Source organism: Sus scrofa, chromosome 13, assembly GCF_000003025.6.
Source record: "Sus scrofa isolate TJ Tabasco breed Duroc chromosome 13, Sscrofa11.1, whole genome shotgun sequence".
In the NCBI taxonomy this organism is placed as follows: Eukaryota; Metazoa; Chordata; class Mammalia; order Artiodactyla; family Suidae; genus Sus; species Sus scrofa.
This window is the reverse complement of record NC_010455.5, coordinates 113441221-113456455: the sequence shown is the minus strand read 5'-3', so window position 1 is coordinate 113456455 and position 15235 is coordinate 113441221. Positions and strand designations below refer to the sequence as shown.

General features: G+C 34.5%; 1 protein-coding gene across 12 annotated transcripts in view; it reads right to left on the bottom strand.

The window, feature by feature from the left end:
• The window catches only part of NAALADL2 (N-acetylated alpha-linked acidic dipeptidase like 2), a 1365504-nt gene that overhangs the window by 759159 nt on the left and 591110 nt on the right, over nt 1-15235 (bottom strand). The window contains exon 1 of one of the 12 annotated variants that reach the window (XR_002338111.1): nt 7608-9896. The exons of 10 other annotated variants lie outside the window; for them this stretch is intronic. Coding sequence is in view for 1 of the 2 variants with exons in the window: in XM_021071186.1 (XP_020926845.1) it covers nt 7608-7704 (97 nt within the window). In the remaining variant the exon portion in view is untranslated. Of the gene's footprint in view, nt 1-7607; nt 9897-15235 lie in introns of those variants that run through there. One more of the 12 variants, XM_021071186.1, reaches the window with a different exon arrangement.

The following is a 15235-nucleotide window of genomic DNA, read 5'->3' as shown; positions in this document are numbered from 1 at the left end:
CCTATGCCAAAGCTGTGGCAAGGTCAGATCCTTTAACTGCTCCTGGCCAGGAACTGAACCTGTGTCCTGGCACTGCAGAGATACCACCAATCCCATTGCACCAGAGTGGGAACTCCTAATTGTGTTAAAATATGGTACTGGGGGTGGAGGGAACGACTTATTTATGTACAACAATGTGACCTCTACTTAGGTTAATTCATTTAATCATCAAAACCCTAAAGTTACCATTGTCATCATCCCTATTTTACAAATAAGGGGGGGGAGGATATATGTTATATATATAGAGAGAGAGAATTGAAGTCACTTGCTCCATATCATGCAGGACTTAAACCCAGGTAGTATGGTTCCAAAATCTGCTATTAACCACTCAGCTATAATGATAGGAAACAATCACAAGAGCATATTTTTAATTGGTCCAAAAAAATATTCAAAAAAATATCAGTCAGTTTTCCCACATTCAAGCCTGACCAATGTTTTGTAGTATGATCTTTTCGTATAACATCCATCCCTAAGAAGCTTCCTTAGAGTCTTTCAGGAAAAAAAGTGAAGAGAGGAAATAAACTCACCCCATTCACACAGAGATGTTAGCCTCTACTCCCTGACCTCATTAAATTTGCCTGTGGCTTTCCCAAACGTAATATCCATCCTACTGACTACTGGCTGCCATGCTCATGTTTTTGTTTTTGTTTTTTTTAATTAACTTAAACATTTTTCTTGCAATAGACTTTTCATCTCTGGTTCTGCCTCCAAGAATTAGGTCTGATTCATATTTTTCTTGCCCATAGTTTTTATAATAATTATTTGACCATGTAAATGTTCATTGGACTAAACCTGTACTTGTGAAAACCTCTGAATAATTCATCATCTCCTCACATTTAAATTTACACTCTTTGAGAAATACATATATCTTAAGAGCAATCATTTAACTTAAACATGACAGCTCTTAAAGAAAACAGTTTCAGTGATAGTGCAATGTTTATTTGCTGAAGTGTCTTATGAGAATTGTAATTAAGGCATGAGTAACTTTTACTGAAAAGGACTTCTTGAAGCACTGAAAAGAAGTCCAACTACCTTGTTGGGCAGTCCCTGTGTAGAGACACTGAGACCATATGGAAAGTAAGCTGAGCCCAGGCATCTAAACCAATGTGCCACACACATGAGAACAGACCAGCCACCTGATGATTTGAGTGACAAGCATACTGAGCAAAAGAATAGACCAGCAGAGACCTGACCGTGTTCCTGATCCAATAAGAAGACATAATAAAATGGTGGTTGTTCAAAGCCACACAGTATGGGAATGGTTTGTAGCTCAGCAATAAATAACCAGAATACTGCTAAAGCTATTTTTCCAAAACAGAAATCTGACCACATCACTTGACGGCCTAAAATACAATGAGGTGTTTATTTCTGCACTCAAGAGAACATTTCACAGACTCTTTCCCCTTTCCAAGGTATAGAAGACGATAATTCCCTGGCCTCAACTTCCATTTGAATTCTTTTTCCTACTTGTTGCTTCCAGGAAGACACTGCACACATAGCAAACATCACACACATGGCACACATTGCACGTGCTATTCCTCTGCCCAATTTGCCTTCAGGCTTAGATTGTTGATAGTCATTAATTTGACTAGTTATCTTTAATCTTTGCAGCCAGCACAGGGTCTGGAACCTTGCAGTGCTCAATAAATGATAGGCTTCCAACAGGCACAGTGTCTGGAAGAGCATAGAATTTAAGGTAAGATCATTGCCATTTTACCAGCAATGCTTCGCATAGCAATTACTTTAGCTCATTTATCTTTTAAAAGAGGATGTAATATTTACTCTATGTAGTTCTAAATGCTAATTGATAAATAAAATTAAATATTTAACTAAAAGAAGTTGATTAATGGTAAAACCCAATATAATTGCTATTTGTTTTAAAATTCCAAACAATGAGGAATCAAAAGAGCTAGGTGTGAATAATGGATCCACAATTACTAGCCATGAACCTTAGGGGAAATCGCTTGTTCTCATAGGTAAAACTAGACTTATGTATGTGAAAACCAAATAAGATAACTGGCAAATATATGTTTTATGAATAACATTATTATATAATTAGTGAAAGATCATTAACGATGAATAAGCATTGGTTAATATTAAATTAATCACTCATATCTATACCACATGCAATTGTCCCAATTCCTGAATATTGCTGCTAGAGGAAAAAACTACAAGTGAATTTGCACCAGATTTGTTCATATTTCTCTTATGTCAAAACAGGACACAGAGCCTGGAGTGAGAGAATTAAACAGGAGACTTCTGAGGTGTGTGTCAGATGTAAAGACTATATCCAAGGATGATGAACACACAGGAGCAGGAGGAGGAAGGGAAGTATCTTCTGGAAAATCCATCCTAAAACTTTTCAACTTCCAATCCCTTACTTACACCTCTCAGAACTCATGTCTGTAATCAGGGCATGCACAGAGTTAAAAGCAAAGTTAAGTCTTATCTCTTGAGGGGGAAAATGTGAAGAGATCCATGGGAGAAGATTAATCAACTCCCCTCTTGCACATAATACATTTTGAAAGGAATCTATCCAGAAAAATCCATTTAGCTATGCCCAGAACAATCAAGACTGACTGTGTAGAGATTGAAGTGCCTCAGTCCATCTGCTGATGATATTTATTACTTTTTGGCACCTTTTACATATTTACCAAGCCTATGTAAAAGAAAGCTATGCTTCTTATTTCTAGGACAAAAACAGATGGTGCTCCAGCAGGTAATAATTTAATTAAATGGCTCCTAAAGCATGAACAAATTGTTCTAAAGAGAAGACAATATTTGTATTTATTCTTTAAAAGTAGGAAGGGGGAGAAAAACTCAATCAAATTTGACTTTTCATGCAAAAAACTGGAGTTTACTAACCTCCTGTTCTTAAAAACAAAGTGTTTCTCCCCCTCAGTCTTCCTCTTCAACCAGAATCCAAACTGTCACCAACAATACTGATGTTGTTCATCAAGTTTTGTTTTTCCTAAGCAGTAAGTTCAAGCTAAAATCTAACACTTTGAAAAAGTTGAACTCAGTTATTTTTTGAATAGGACTAATTTTTATATTTAAGTTGTATAAAGCACTTTGTGGACTAAGCAATATAGAAATAAATTACACATCTAAAAAGCAGATTCTAATGATCAGAAACAAAGTCTTTTATTCTAATTAAAGCCAGGAGGCCCTTTTGAAGCCGCTGCGATACATGGATTGAAAATGCCATAGTGGTAGAAAACAACAACAATGCTGCAGCATAATGTAATGAAGATCATTTATTTAAAACAGAAATGGATATGAATTTCAGTACTGCCACTTACCAACTACATGACTTTAGGTCATGTGATTCATTTTTCTAAGATTCTATTTCCTAGCCAGTATGTACATACATGGTACATACACACAAACACAGAATGACTACAGTTATGGTGTCACTGTGAGATTTCAATGGGTAAATTTCAAGCACTTAGCATACTCTTAAGACAGAGTAAGCACTCTTTAAATGTCTTCCAGTCTTCATCACCTGTAAGCTTAAGCAATAGAATTATGTGTACAGTGCTAGAGCTACGAAAATAGAAACAAAAATAGATAAGAAAATGCTTCAAGTAAATTACCTCTATCAGCAAAGATGAAACATATATACAAACTTAAAACCTCATCATGAAGTAAACCATGGGGTCTAAAGTAAGAATTCAGGAATGGTGAAATTAAGGAAGATTTCGATGGGAATTAAAGTTGTGCCTTGAAAAATGAATAGGGCTTAAGAATGAAGAAGTCACTAAAGAAATAAGATGAGCTCAAGCAAGAAGTTGGGAATAAGTATCTGTTATAGAAGTCAATGAAGGGATCCTTAACTGAGAAAAGAAAGTACATACCAGAGGCTGGTAGAAAATAAGTTTAGATTGATGGGCAGGAAAGGTTTATCTTTATAAAAGGTGGTCATTGCAGGTTCTTCTAGGATAAAGATTCCATGAGAGTTAGGTTTCACAAAAAAGACAATATGGACCAAGGAAAGCTAGCATCAACAACAATATTACAGTGAAGTAGAATAACCAGGTAACCCCATAGAGGTATACAGAAGCCATTTATACTAAAATGTGATGCCCTTCGCCAAAGATGGGTTATTTAGAACTCAAAGTGTACACATGTGGCTTAAAAATTTTATGATTGTTTATAATTATATTTAATACATATAGTATTAAGATGTATATATTAATAATTATACATAGTAATTTTATATAATTACTTAAAATCATATTCATTTAAAATTTATAGTATAAGTAGATATGAACTTTGCCTTAAATGATAATGATGACAGCAGTATGTTTTCCACTTTGATATCATCAATCATCCATCTGTTCCCAAACTTCTCACTAGCAAATGGTTGGAAAGAAAGGAGATTGTATATCAGTATTTCTCTGATGGCTGTGGAAACCACTGGCTGATGGCCAGTGTCCCACTTCCCACCTAGGACAGTGAGCCCTGGGGGAGAAGCTAAGGAATATAAACTATGTTGAAGGCAACTTCATTGTCTTTATACATCTTATCTCAAGCCCCAAATGTTAAAGAACTGCTGACACTAATTCCAAACAAGAATAGATATCTGGGGAGTTCCTGCTGTGTTGTAATGGGTTAAGAACCTGACTGCAGCAGTTTTGGTTGCTATAAGGCGCATGTTTAAACTCCAGCCTGGCACACTGGGTTAAAGGAGCGAGCTGTGGCATAGGTCACAGCTCTGGCTCAGATTCAATCTCTGGCCTAGGAACTTCCATATGCCACAAATGTGGCCATAAAATTTAAATAATAAATAAATAAATATATCATTTTGAAGGCAAAATTCAATCTTATATTTTCTTCTAAAAGTTTCACTTGAGGTAAATGAGAATTTGATTTTTTTTTTTTTTTTAAGTTTTGGTGACAAAGTTAGCAGAGTTAATGCACTTAAGAAATTTATTAGGTATTAGACCAAATCAAGTCTTGGTTAAAAAACATGTAAACAGGATTTCAAAGTTGCTAACTCTTATTTTAATTTGTTCTTTTAACCCTGATAAGCAGTGATTCTTGTAAAATCAACTCCTACTTAAGAAAACATACTTTTTCCGAAAGCCAGTAATACCTTAGATTTCAATGCTTTGTCTATAAAAACCATCATAATCAGGCAGCTGTAATTCTTCCTGGATAAGTTTCTAATATCACATACAAGAAAATTTGGGCGAGTAGATACTTTATGAAGACACGTACTCTAGCTATCTTACTGATATAGTAAACTCTCACCAACTTGGAGTATTAGCGTTAGAATTAAATACAGAAGCATGAAAACTACTTTGCTAGCATAACTTCTGGTTTAAGAATTTAAGACTTTACAGGAAAAATCAGGCTTAGATGAAATGAAAAATTGACAGAAATTATCTTTTAATAGTATATTTCTGAAATATGTGAAATTTCAGAGTTATCAATTCTTACATGTACTAAAAATGAAATGTTAACGACAGCAAGCTAAATTAAGAAAATGACAAGGGTATACTACATAATTTACATAATTTAAGTGAATAACAATAGTTTTGTTTGTTTTGGGCCACATGGGCAGCATATGGAAGTTCTCAGGCGAGGGAATTGGAGCTGTAGCTACTGGCCTACGCCAAAGCCATGTGGGATCCGAGCTGTGTCTTTGACCTACACCACAGCTCATGGCAATGCTGGTTCCTTAATCCACTGAGTGAGACCAGGGATCATACCTGCATCCTCATGGATATTAATTGGGTTCATAACCACTGAGCCACAATAAGAACTCCAATAAGAATTATTTTGAAGTGGGCTCTTTTGCCTTCCTTCGCTTCTTCAGGAATCCCTCCTCTGGAGTTTAAGAAAGAAGTTTGCATACTCATTTTATTTTGTTCCAGAAAATATAGAGAGTCACTTTCCCTACCTGTTCCTTGTTGCAAAAGTTCATATAATTTGGAGTTGACTTGGAGTTGATTTCAACATCCTCCTCCCACTTTAGTCCCAGACATTTAGTATAATCTGGACACTTATATCCAAAAACACTTTAAAAACCTTTTAACATACTTAAGGCCCAGGGTGTTTTTACTCAATATTTCTCTCTCTCAAAACTTTATCATGGAAAAAAAAAAAAAAAAGACAAGAAAAAGTTGTACTCCATCAAAAGCACATTTATACTTCAAATGACACCATGAAGAAAGTGAAAGGCAACCCTCAGAATAAGAGGAAATATTTTCAAATCCTATCTGATTAGGAACTTTATATATAAAGAACATGTAGAGTTCAATAACAAAGACAAATAATTCAATTTTTTTAAATGGACAAAGGAACTTAAGAGACATTTCCTAAAAGACAGTATACAAATGGGCAATAAACCCATGAAGACACTGAATGTCATTAGAAAAATGCACATCAAAATCACAATGAAAGACCACTTCGCTCTTTAGGGCAGCTAAAGTCATCAGAGCTACCCTGCGATAACCAAAAAGTCATGAGAAGAAGTGTTGAGAATGTGGAGAAATTGGAACTCTGATGCATTGCTAGTGGGGATGTAAAATGATGCAGCTGCTTTGGAAAGTAATCTGGCATGCCCTTATAATGTTAAACACTGAGTTACTATACGATCTAGCAAGTTCACTTCTAGGAATATGAGAGAGAAATGAAAACACAGCCACACAAGAAGATTTATACACAAATGTTTCAGAGCACTGTTATTCATAGTAACCACAAAGGAGAAATATCCAAATATCCACTAAATGATGAAAAGAAATCAAGGGTATTATAGCTATATAAAGTAATATTATTCACCAACAAAAATGAATTAAGTACTGATACATACTACAACATGGATGCATCTCAAACACATTAAGTGAAAAAAGTTAGTCACTCAAGAGCACATATGGTAAGATTCTATTTATATAAAAGGTCCAGAATAGTCACAATTATAGAGATAGGAAGTAGATTGGCGGTTGCTGAGGTAGGGGCAGAGAAGGGAAGGTGATCTGGAGGAAATGAGAAGTAATCACATAACCACCAATGAATAGGAGATTGCTGAAGTAATAAAAGTGTTCTGAACTTGACTTGCTTATGGTCACAGTCATACAACTTTGAATACAGTAAAGATCATTAAATTGTATACATCATAGAGGTGGATGTTATGGCATGTGGTTTATATCAATAAAATTTTTTTAAATGAAAAAAAGTTTATTGCAAACTCCTATTACTTTTGCTCTGCCTTTAGCAGATATATATAGGATATTGGAATCAGAAGCAATATTAAAAAAAGAGCAGCTGTCTCTATTAGTTAATATTCACATGCCAAAGAATTAGAATGTTGGAGTTACATTTCTAATATTACCAAATAAGTAGAATTGTCCTTATCCATAAGCTTAATAACACTATTAGAATGGTTAGGAAATCTCGAATTCATTTTTATTATCTTTAAATGCCTTCTTAACAGCTTTAGGAATAAGGATCATATTTAGAAACATTCCCCTGTATGTGATTTTTCTTTGACTTCCCACACAAGCTTTAAAGCACAACTCGTTGCGTGTTTTTGTTTTTTAACAGTTTAAATGTTGGCTAACCTGATGGAAAACCACAGCATGCTGCAGACGTTTTGTCTAAGTCCACTGCATACATTTTTGTTGTTTTTCTTTCTTCTTTGCTTTTCCTTTCAGACATCAGAACGTTAAACAAAACCACATTAAAGGTCACTTGGATATAGAAACAGCCAAATTTCCAATGTTCTCCCCAATTGTTTTACACATTTAAACCTTAAAATGTTAAATAAATTGAGAAAGTAAATGCTTTTTTAAATTTCTTAAAACACTTCAATAGTTTAGATTTGTCACTTGAAAAACACTGATCTTAATAAAACCCATTTAACTTCACAGTACATCTGCCATTTGAAAACATTTTTTTTCTTCTGAACACAGCTTAATGAACCTTTAATTTACCTTTCATTCAGTACCACTGAGGGTCGTTAAAAGACAAAGTCTTAAGTCAATGCACTTAATTACAGTCATCATATGTTATTACGTACTATTATACAATACCATATGCCAATTATCAAGGGACTTTAATAGATGCTGAATAATTACACATCTGCACACACATATCACTTGTACTATAGATCTACATTTCACCAATATCTTTTAAAATTAAATAGGACTTTTAAAGTATTTGCATTTGAGACATTGACTAAATGCATCATAGATTTTAAAATTAAACATTGTACTAAGTATAGCAATATCAATTGTTCCCTACTTATGTCTTGATATTAGACCATGTTTCAATTTATAATCAGAACCTCTGAAAGAAAATAGCCTTATCATTGCATTTAGACATCAAAACACCTCTAGTCCAAAGTAATTTACTATCTGACTTTCTGAAAGATGAAGTAAATAACAAGCGAAGATATGCTTGCTATTTATTCATGAAATACTACAGCATTTTGTCATTCATCCAGTGCCTTGTCCCACTTGACCCCTCAGACCCAAATTTACCCTGTGCTCTGTCCCCTTTTCTTTTTCTCAGTCCTTCATGCTGTTTTAGCCATCATTAGTCTCTATTACACACTGCTATCAGAATTATCTTTTAAAATTAAGGTATGTAGTTTTGGGTCCATCCTTCTTAAGAACTTTCTTTAAATACCCATTCTCTAGGAAAAAGTGAAAAATATTTTTAGCATGAAATATAAGGTTTAGAATAAGGAGTCTCAATCTACCTTTCATATCTCATCTCATCTTCTGTTGTGACATTACTGGTTTGTCAATGGGCCCCTGTGCAGGGATGGCTAGAAGAGATAATCTGTTCCAGATTGGTTTGTTGCAGGTTTTATAAGCAAGGTTCATTATAGATTTTAAAATATCAAGACTTGTCTTGAGTAGGCACAAGCTGAGGAGAGCTCCATGTCCACCCTCCATAGTCTTAAAAGTTTATATAGAAGCTTAAATAGGTTCAGTCACACACACTGTGCAGATGGTCTCAACAGCATATACCCTCAAGGCTGGGTCCTTGAAAATGATCTTCACTGTGAGAAAAGTGGACAGAACATACATTCCAGAGACATAAGAGAGGAAGAAGAATTTCTGATTCTAGGGTCATATCCTCTCAATGACTTTCTCCATCAATCACTTTAAATGCACATTCATGAACACCTGTGCATGTTACCCAGCTAGCAAGTCTATTTTATATTATCTATTCTGCGATGTTTACTTTTGACCCCACATTGTAGTATCTCCAAATTCATACCAAATCTTTACAGTCACCCCACTCCAGGTGGCATTTGTGACATATTTTTTACTAGTTTCTGCATATGCTAACTTGGTTACTATTTTGGATCTGATTACACAAATGCAGTCTCTTTCAGGTATCAAGTTATTGAGCCATTTAAGGATAATTTTAGAAAACACACACACACACAAACTAAGATCCTAGTTGTTAAAAACCTTCCATTGATCGTTTTTGCTAAGTTCAGGGAACTGTCAGCATCAAAAATTGCTAAGTGTCATAGGCTTGGAAGAAAGTCCCAGAGATAATAATAGAGCATTCTTTTAATGAATTCTCTATCACTACCTCTCTTTATGGCAGAGAGAGCTTTACTGAAAGGAGAAATAGAGGCATTAACAACTCTGATTCAAAAAAAAAAAATGAATGAGTGATTCTCTCAATATAAAAATATTTAGAAAATGCTTATTATTTTGTTTGTATTTTCTTTTGGGAAAGATATAAAATGTATAAAGAATGATAAAAATTGTGTTAACTCTAAAAGAGTTCTTTCCATAAGAACAGAAACTCTCGGGGAGTTCCCATCATGGCGCAGTGGTTAACGAATCCAACTAGGAACCATGAGGTTGTGGGTTCGATCCCTGGCCTTGCTCAATGCGTTAAGGATCCGGTGTTGCCATGAGCTGTGGTGTGGGTCACAGATGTGGCTCAGATCCCGCATTGCTGTAGCTCTGGCGTAGGCTGGTGGCTAAAGCTCCGATTAGACCCCTAGCCTGGGAACCTCCATATGCCGCAGGAGCGGCTCAAGAAAAAGCAAAAAGACAAAAAAAAAAAAGAATAGAAACTCTCCACCTTTCCTTCTTAGAGATGTGTGAAATAATAGTGTACCTCACAATGATTCAGCGACATAGAGGTTTGACAACTTCACCAGTGGTATTTTGGACAAGTTGCCTAACCACCCTGAATTTCAATTTCCTCATCTAAAAGTTGGTGATAATAATAGAACTCAGCTCGTATGGTTTTTGTGAGGATTAAAGGACTTAAAACAGTCTTTGACCTAAGACATATAAGCAATTCTGTATAAAACCTAACACCTACTCTGTTTCTCCGTCAATACTTTTGTCTTCTTGTACTTTTCTTCCTTTTCCTCCCACTTCCCATTCTCCTTATTTTTCTTCTATCATAGAGAGTAGTTAATACACATGGAAGTAGAAAAAAATTTATCAACCATCACCCAGCTTCATTGACCATCAGCCTAACCACATCCACATTCCCTTCAACTCCTACGTGGTAATCATCACCCAGCTTCATTGACCATCAGCCTAACCACATCCACATTCCCTTCAACTCCCACTCATATATCTTGGAAAAAAAATAAAAAAATAACCCCAAACCAAAAAACTCAGACATATCTTACATGTAATTATTTTACTATGTGTTTCTAAACAGTAAGGAATATTTTTAACAACAATACCATTATCCAACTAAAATTATTAACATTAATTCCCCCATTATTATAATATCTAGGAAATATACAAGTAAAAAATAGCTTTGAAAAAGTACATGTGATATACTGCAATTAAAAAAATAAAAATAAATAAAATGCAAATTAATACCAAGAAGGGAAAAAAAAAGTCTGGGTAAGAGTTCCCATCATGACTTAGCGGAAACAAATCTGACTAGCATCAGTAAGGATGCAGGTTCAATATACGGCCTTGCTCGGTGGGCTAAGGATCCAGTGTTGCTGTGAGCTGTTGGTGTTGGTGTAGGTCGCAGACATGGCTCAGATCCCGCATTGCTGTGGTTGTGATGTAGGCCAGCAGCTACAGCCTGGATTTGACCCCTAGCCTGGGAACCTCCGTATGCTGTGGAAGCAACCCTAAAAAAACAAAAAACTAACAAAAAATGTCTAGATAGTCAGTGAAGTTATTTCACAAAAACATTTTCAATAACAAAGTTTAAGATTATTGAGTGGGAGTTCCCACTGTGCTGCCATAGATTAAGAATCCAGATACAGTGACTCAGATTATTCTGGAGTCACAGGTTTGTTCTCTAGCACAGCGCAGTAGGTTAAAGGATCCAGCATTGCATCCCTGGCCTGGATATTTCCATATGTCACAGGTTTGGCCATTAAAAATAAAAACAGTTATTAAGTGGAAGGAGGAAATGATAACAGTGTTACTTAGAATGCCAGATTTCCCTAACTTCAATGGATAGTAATAGGTGCGAACGGGTTTAATAGATACTCAAAATATGGCTCTAAGAATATTTTTAGTAAATAAATAAAATATGGCCCAAAATACTTTACATATCACCAGATGCGTTACTATATTTTAATAGCTTTGATTAGCATTAGATTGTTATAACTTCGAGAGATGTCAGGCAAAATTTAAACACAATTTAGCCTTTATTCTAGAAAAACTAGTAACATCCATTTCATCTTTTTTTAATTGCATTTTCTAGAAATATACATTTTGATAAAATTCCTTCCTTAATTCAATAAATGGTTAATAAACATCTATTCTGTTTTTCTAGACACAGGAGATAGGGCAATGAAAAGAATAGCAAAAATCCCCACCTTCAGGGAACTTATTTCTAATGGGGTGAGAAAAATAGCAAAATAATAATTTAAATATGTATTACATGCAGTATAATATACATTATATTTAATATAAATATACATAATATATGAGATAGTGCTTACATGGGGAGAAAACCCTGACTAGAGATAAAAGTGGGGCTGGAGTTAGGGGTAGGGGAGCTTACCATTTTAAATAGGTGGTCAAAGTCTTAGTTGAGGTTCATTTTATAACTGTCACTCCATTGCCATCACTGTCTTACATGAGGGAGATGTCTACTAACAGTGAATGTTCAGTGGCACAGAACCACTGGTTTCAATTCTCCTCTTGAGTAGCAGTGAATATAAACTCTGAAATTTAGTTGTAGGTCAAGTAGGCCATCTAGTATTTATTTGAAATAAAACTGCAGCACTGACTTCAAATATGTCCTTCACAATGTTTTACAATAAATAAAAATATAATTCATACCACTAACCAGGTTGAAAAAATAGCACTCAAACATTTTCACTTCAATTCAGACAAGCAATTGTATTAGGACAAAGAGCCTAGAAGAAGCCTCCAGTCTGATGCTCCAGGTAACTGTGGTAACCCCTCTTTAAAGTCATTTAATGGTATAAAAAAAAAAGTCACTGTGTACCAAAGAGGTTACTATAGGGGAAACTGGGATAAATTAAGAGTTTGGGATTAATATACACATGCTATTATATATAAAATAGATAAACAACAAGGACTTACAGTATAAAACAGGGAACTATACTCAATAACTTGTAATAATTTATAAAAGAACCTGGAAAGGATAGATATATACATATAACTGAATCACTTTTCCATACTTTTAAAACTAATAGAACATCGCAAATCAGCTATACTTCAATTAAAAAATAAACAACAAAGTAGTACTGTATAGCACAGGGGACTATATATAATATCCTGTAATAAACCATATATTAAATAAAATGAAAATTAAAAATAATGTAACATGTAGCAGAATCACTTTGCTGTACACCAGAAACACAACATTGTAAGTTAAATATTCCTTGACATAACAAAAAATAAAGATGTACGATGTCATTGGTCAATGTCTTGAAGGAAAGGGCATCAAAGAAGACTCTCTGACAGTGGGTCAAAGATATGTCTAAAATCTGAAATGTGCCTGTGCTGAGCTGTCTTCTCCCGATGTCACAGTATCACTAGGAAGAAGACTCCTGCTTGGGTCGCTATGGTGCCATTTAGTGCTCTGCAGGGACAAGCACACAAATATACAATCTCTCATACTCTAAGTCCAAGTGTCTCTTAAAGTTCCTAATCTGCACCACAGGCTAATGCCACAGGGCAAGTCTGACTTGTTTTAACTTTTTTTTTTCAGCTCTACTTTTAGTTTTATGGATTGTGTTAAGGGCTTTTAACCACATAACATTATATATCATGAATTCCTTTATACTTATTTTTGGAAGCATAATCTTTTCAAAGTCTACTTGACTGCAATTTCTCTGTTGTCTGTCTAGTTATCAATTAGTAAGCTTTTTCTTTTGTATGTCACTTGTGTGTGTAATTTGGGATATAAAAATCTGTTTATATATTATATATTTGGTACTATTTACATATATTACATTTGCATACTACCTGCCCAGATTAATACATTTATAAGCAATTATTTCATCTCTTTTCACATTTTGCATAGCTCAAACTTTCCTACCCTTTATTACTCTTTTGGTGCTATTTCATTTTTCCCTCAGCTTTTACAAATCTCACCTCCTTCAAATATATATGACCAATGTCATTATCAGGAATTGGTGGCAGTGTACATTTGGCTTGATTACATTCTGTGGTCAACTGATACAGCCAACTAATTACTGCATGTACATACACATACACCTCAAACCTGCCAAGCCTATCATGTGTGAGATAGTTTAAATACTGTAATCATTTTATATGAGAATTATAAATAAGTTCATCTGTATCATTTTTTTTTAGATTCCACAGATAAGCAATATCATATGATATTTGTCTTTCTTGGTCCAATTTACTTAGTATGATAATCTCTAGGTCCATCCATGTTGCTGCAATGTTACCTTTCCATTCTTTCTTATGACTGAGTAGTATTCCAGTGTCTATATATGTATGAGTGTATATGTATATACACACACTCACATACCACAACTTTTTTATCCATTCATCTATTGATAAACATTTAGGTTGCATCTACATCTTGGCTACTGTAAATAGTACTCCTATGAACACTGGAGTACATTTATCTTTTTGAATTAGAGTTTTCTCCAGATGTATGTCCACAAGTCAGATTGCCAAATCATACGGTAACTATTTGTAGTGTTTTAAAGAAACTCTATACTGTTTTCAATATTGGCTACACTAATTTACATTTCCATCAACAGCGTAGGAGGGCTACTTTTTCTCCACACTCTCTCCAGCATTTGTAATTTGTAGACTTTTTAATGATGTCCATTCTGACCAGTATGAGGTGGTACCTCATTGTAGTTTGATTTGCATTTCTCTTACAATGAATGACGATGAGGATTTTTTCATATGTCTATTGGTCAGTTGTCTTCTTTGGAGAAATGTCATTTTAGGACTTCTGCCATTTTTTTTTAATTGGGCTTGTTTTTGTTATTGGGTTGTATGAGCTATTTATATATTTTGGAAATCAAGTTTTGTCAGTCACATTGTTTCCAAATATTTTCTCCCAGTCCGTAGGTTGTCTTTCATTTTGTTTATGGTTTCCTTCACTGTGCAAAAACTTATTATTTGATTAGGTTATATTTTTTTATTTTTGCTTTTATTTCTATTGCCCTGGGAGATTGACCTAGGAAAACATTGGTACAATTTATGTCAGAGAATTTTCTGCCTGTGTTCACTTTTAGTAGTTTCATAGTGTTCTGTCTTATATTTAAGCCTTTAAGCCACTTTATTTTTGAGCATGGTATGAGGGAATGTTCTAACTTCATTGATGTACCTGCAGTTGTCCAAATTTCCCAGCACCACTTGCCCAATATATATAAACAAGATCTATGGTAATGGTTCAGCAAAACTCACAAACTCCTAACAAAGCAGCAGAGGTATTGCAACAACTGTGCAATTGTTTTATATATATGTATATATATATATATAGAGAGAGAGAGAGAAAGAGAATCTTCATTTTCCAAGTAAGTGTTATTCAGATTAGCAAATACCTATTTACTTTTCACAAATATTAGACTCATAGTAGCATTTCGTTAAGTACTTTTTCAATCAACAAATGTTAAAAGGCAAATTATAATGTGTCTATAACAAAATGGTTTATATTAAAAAGTGTCTCCAATTTGAAATGTTTGAGGTTCACTGTACTACATTATAATTTTCTTTGGGAAGGTGGGAAGTCACTTTAAATACCTTACACAAAATGAATG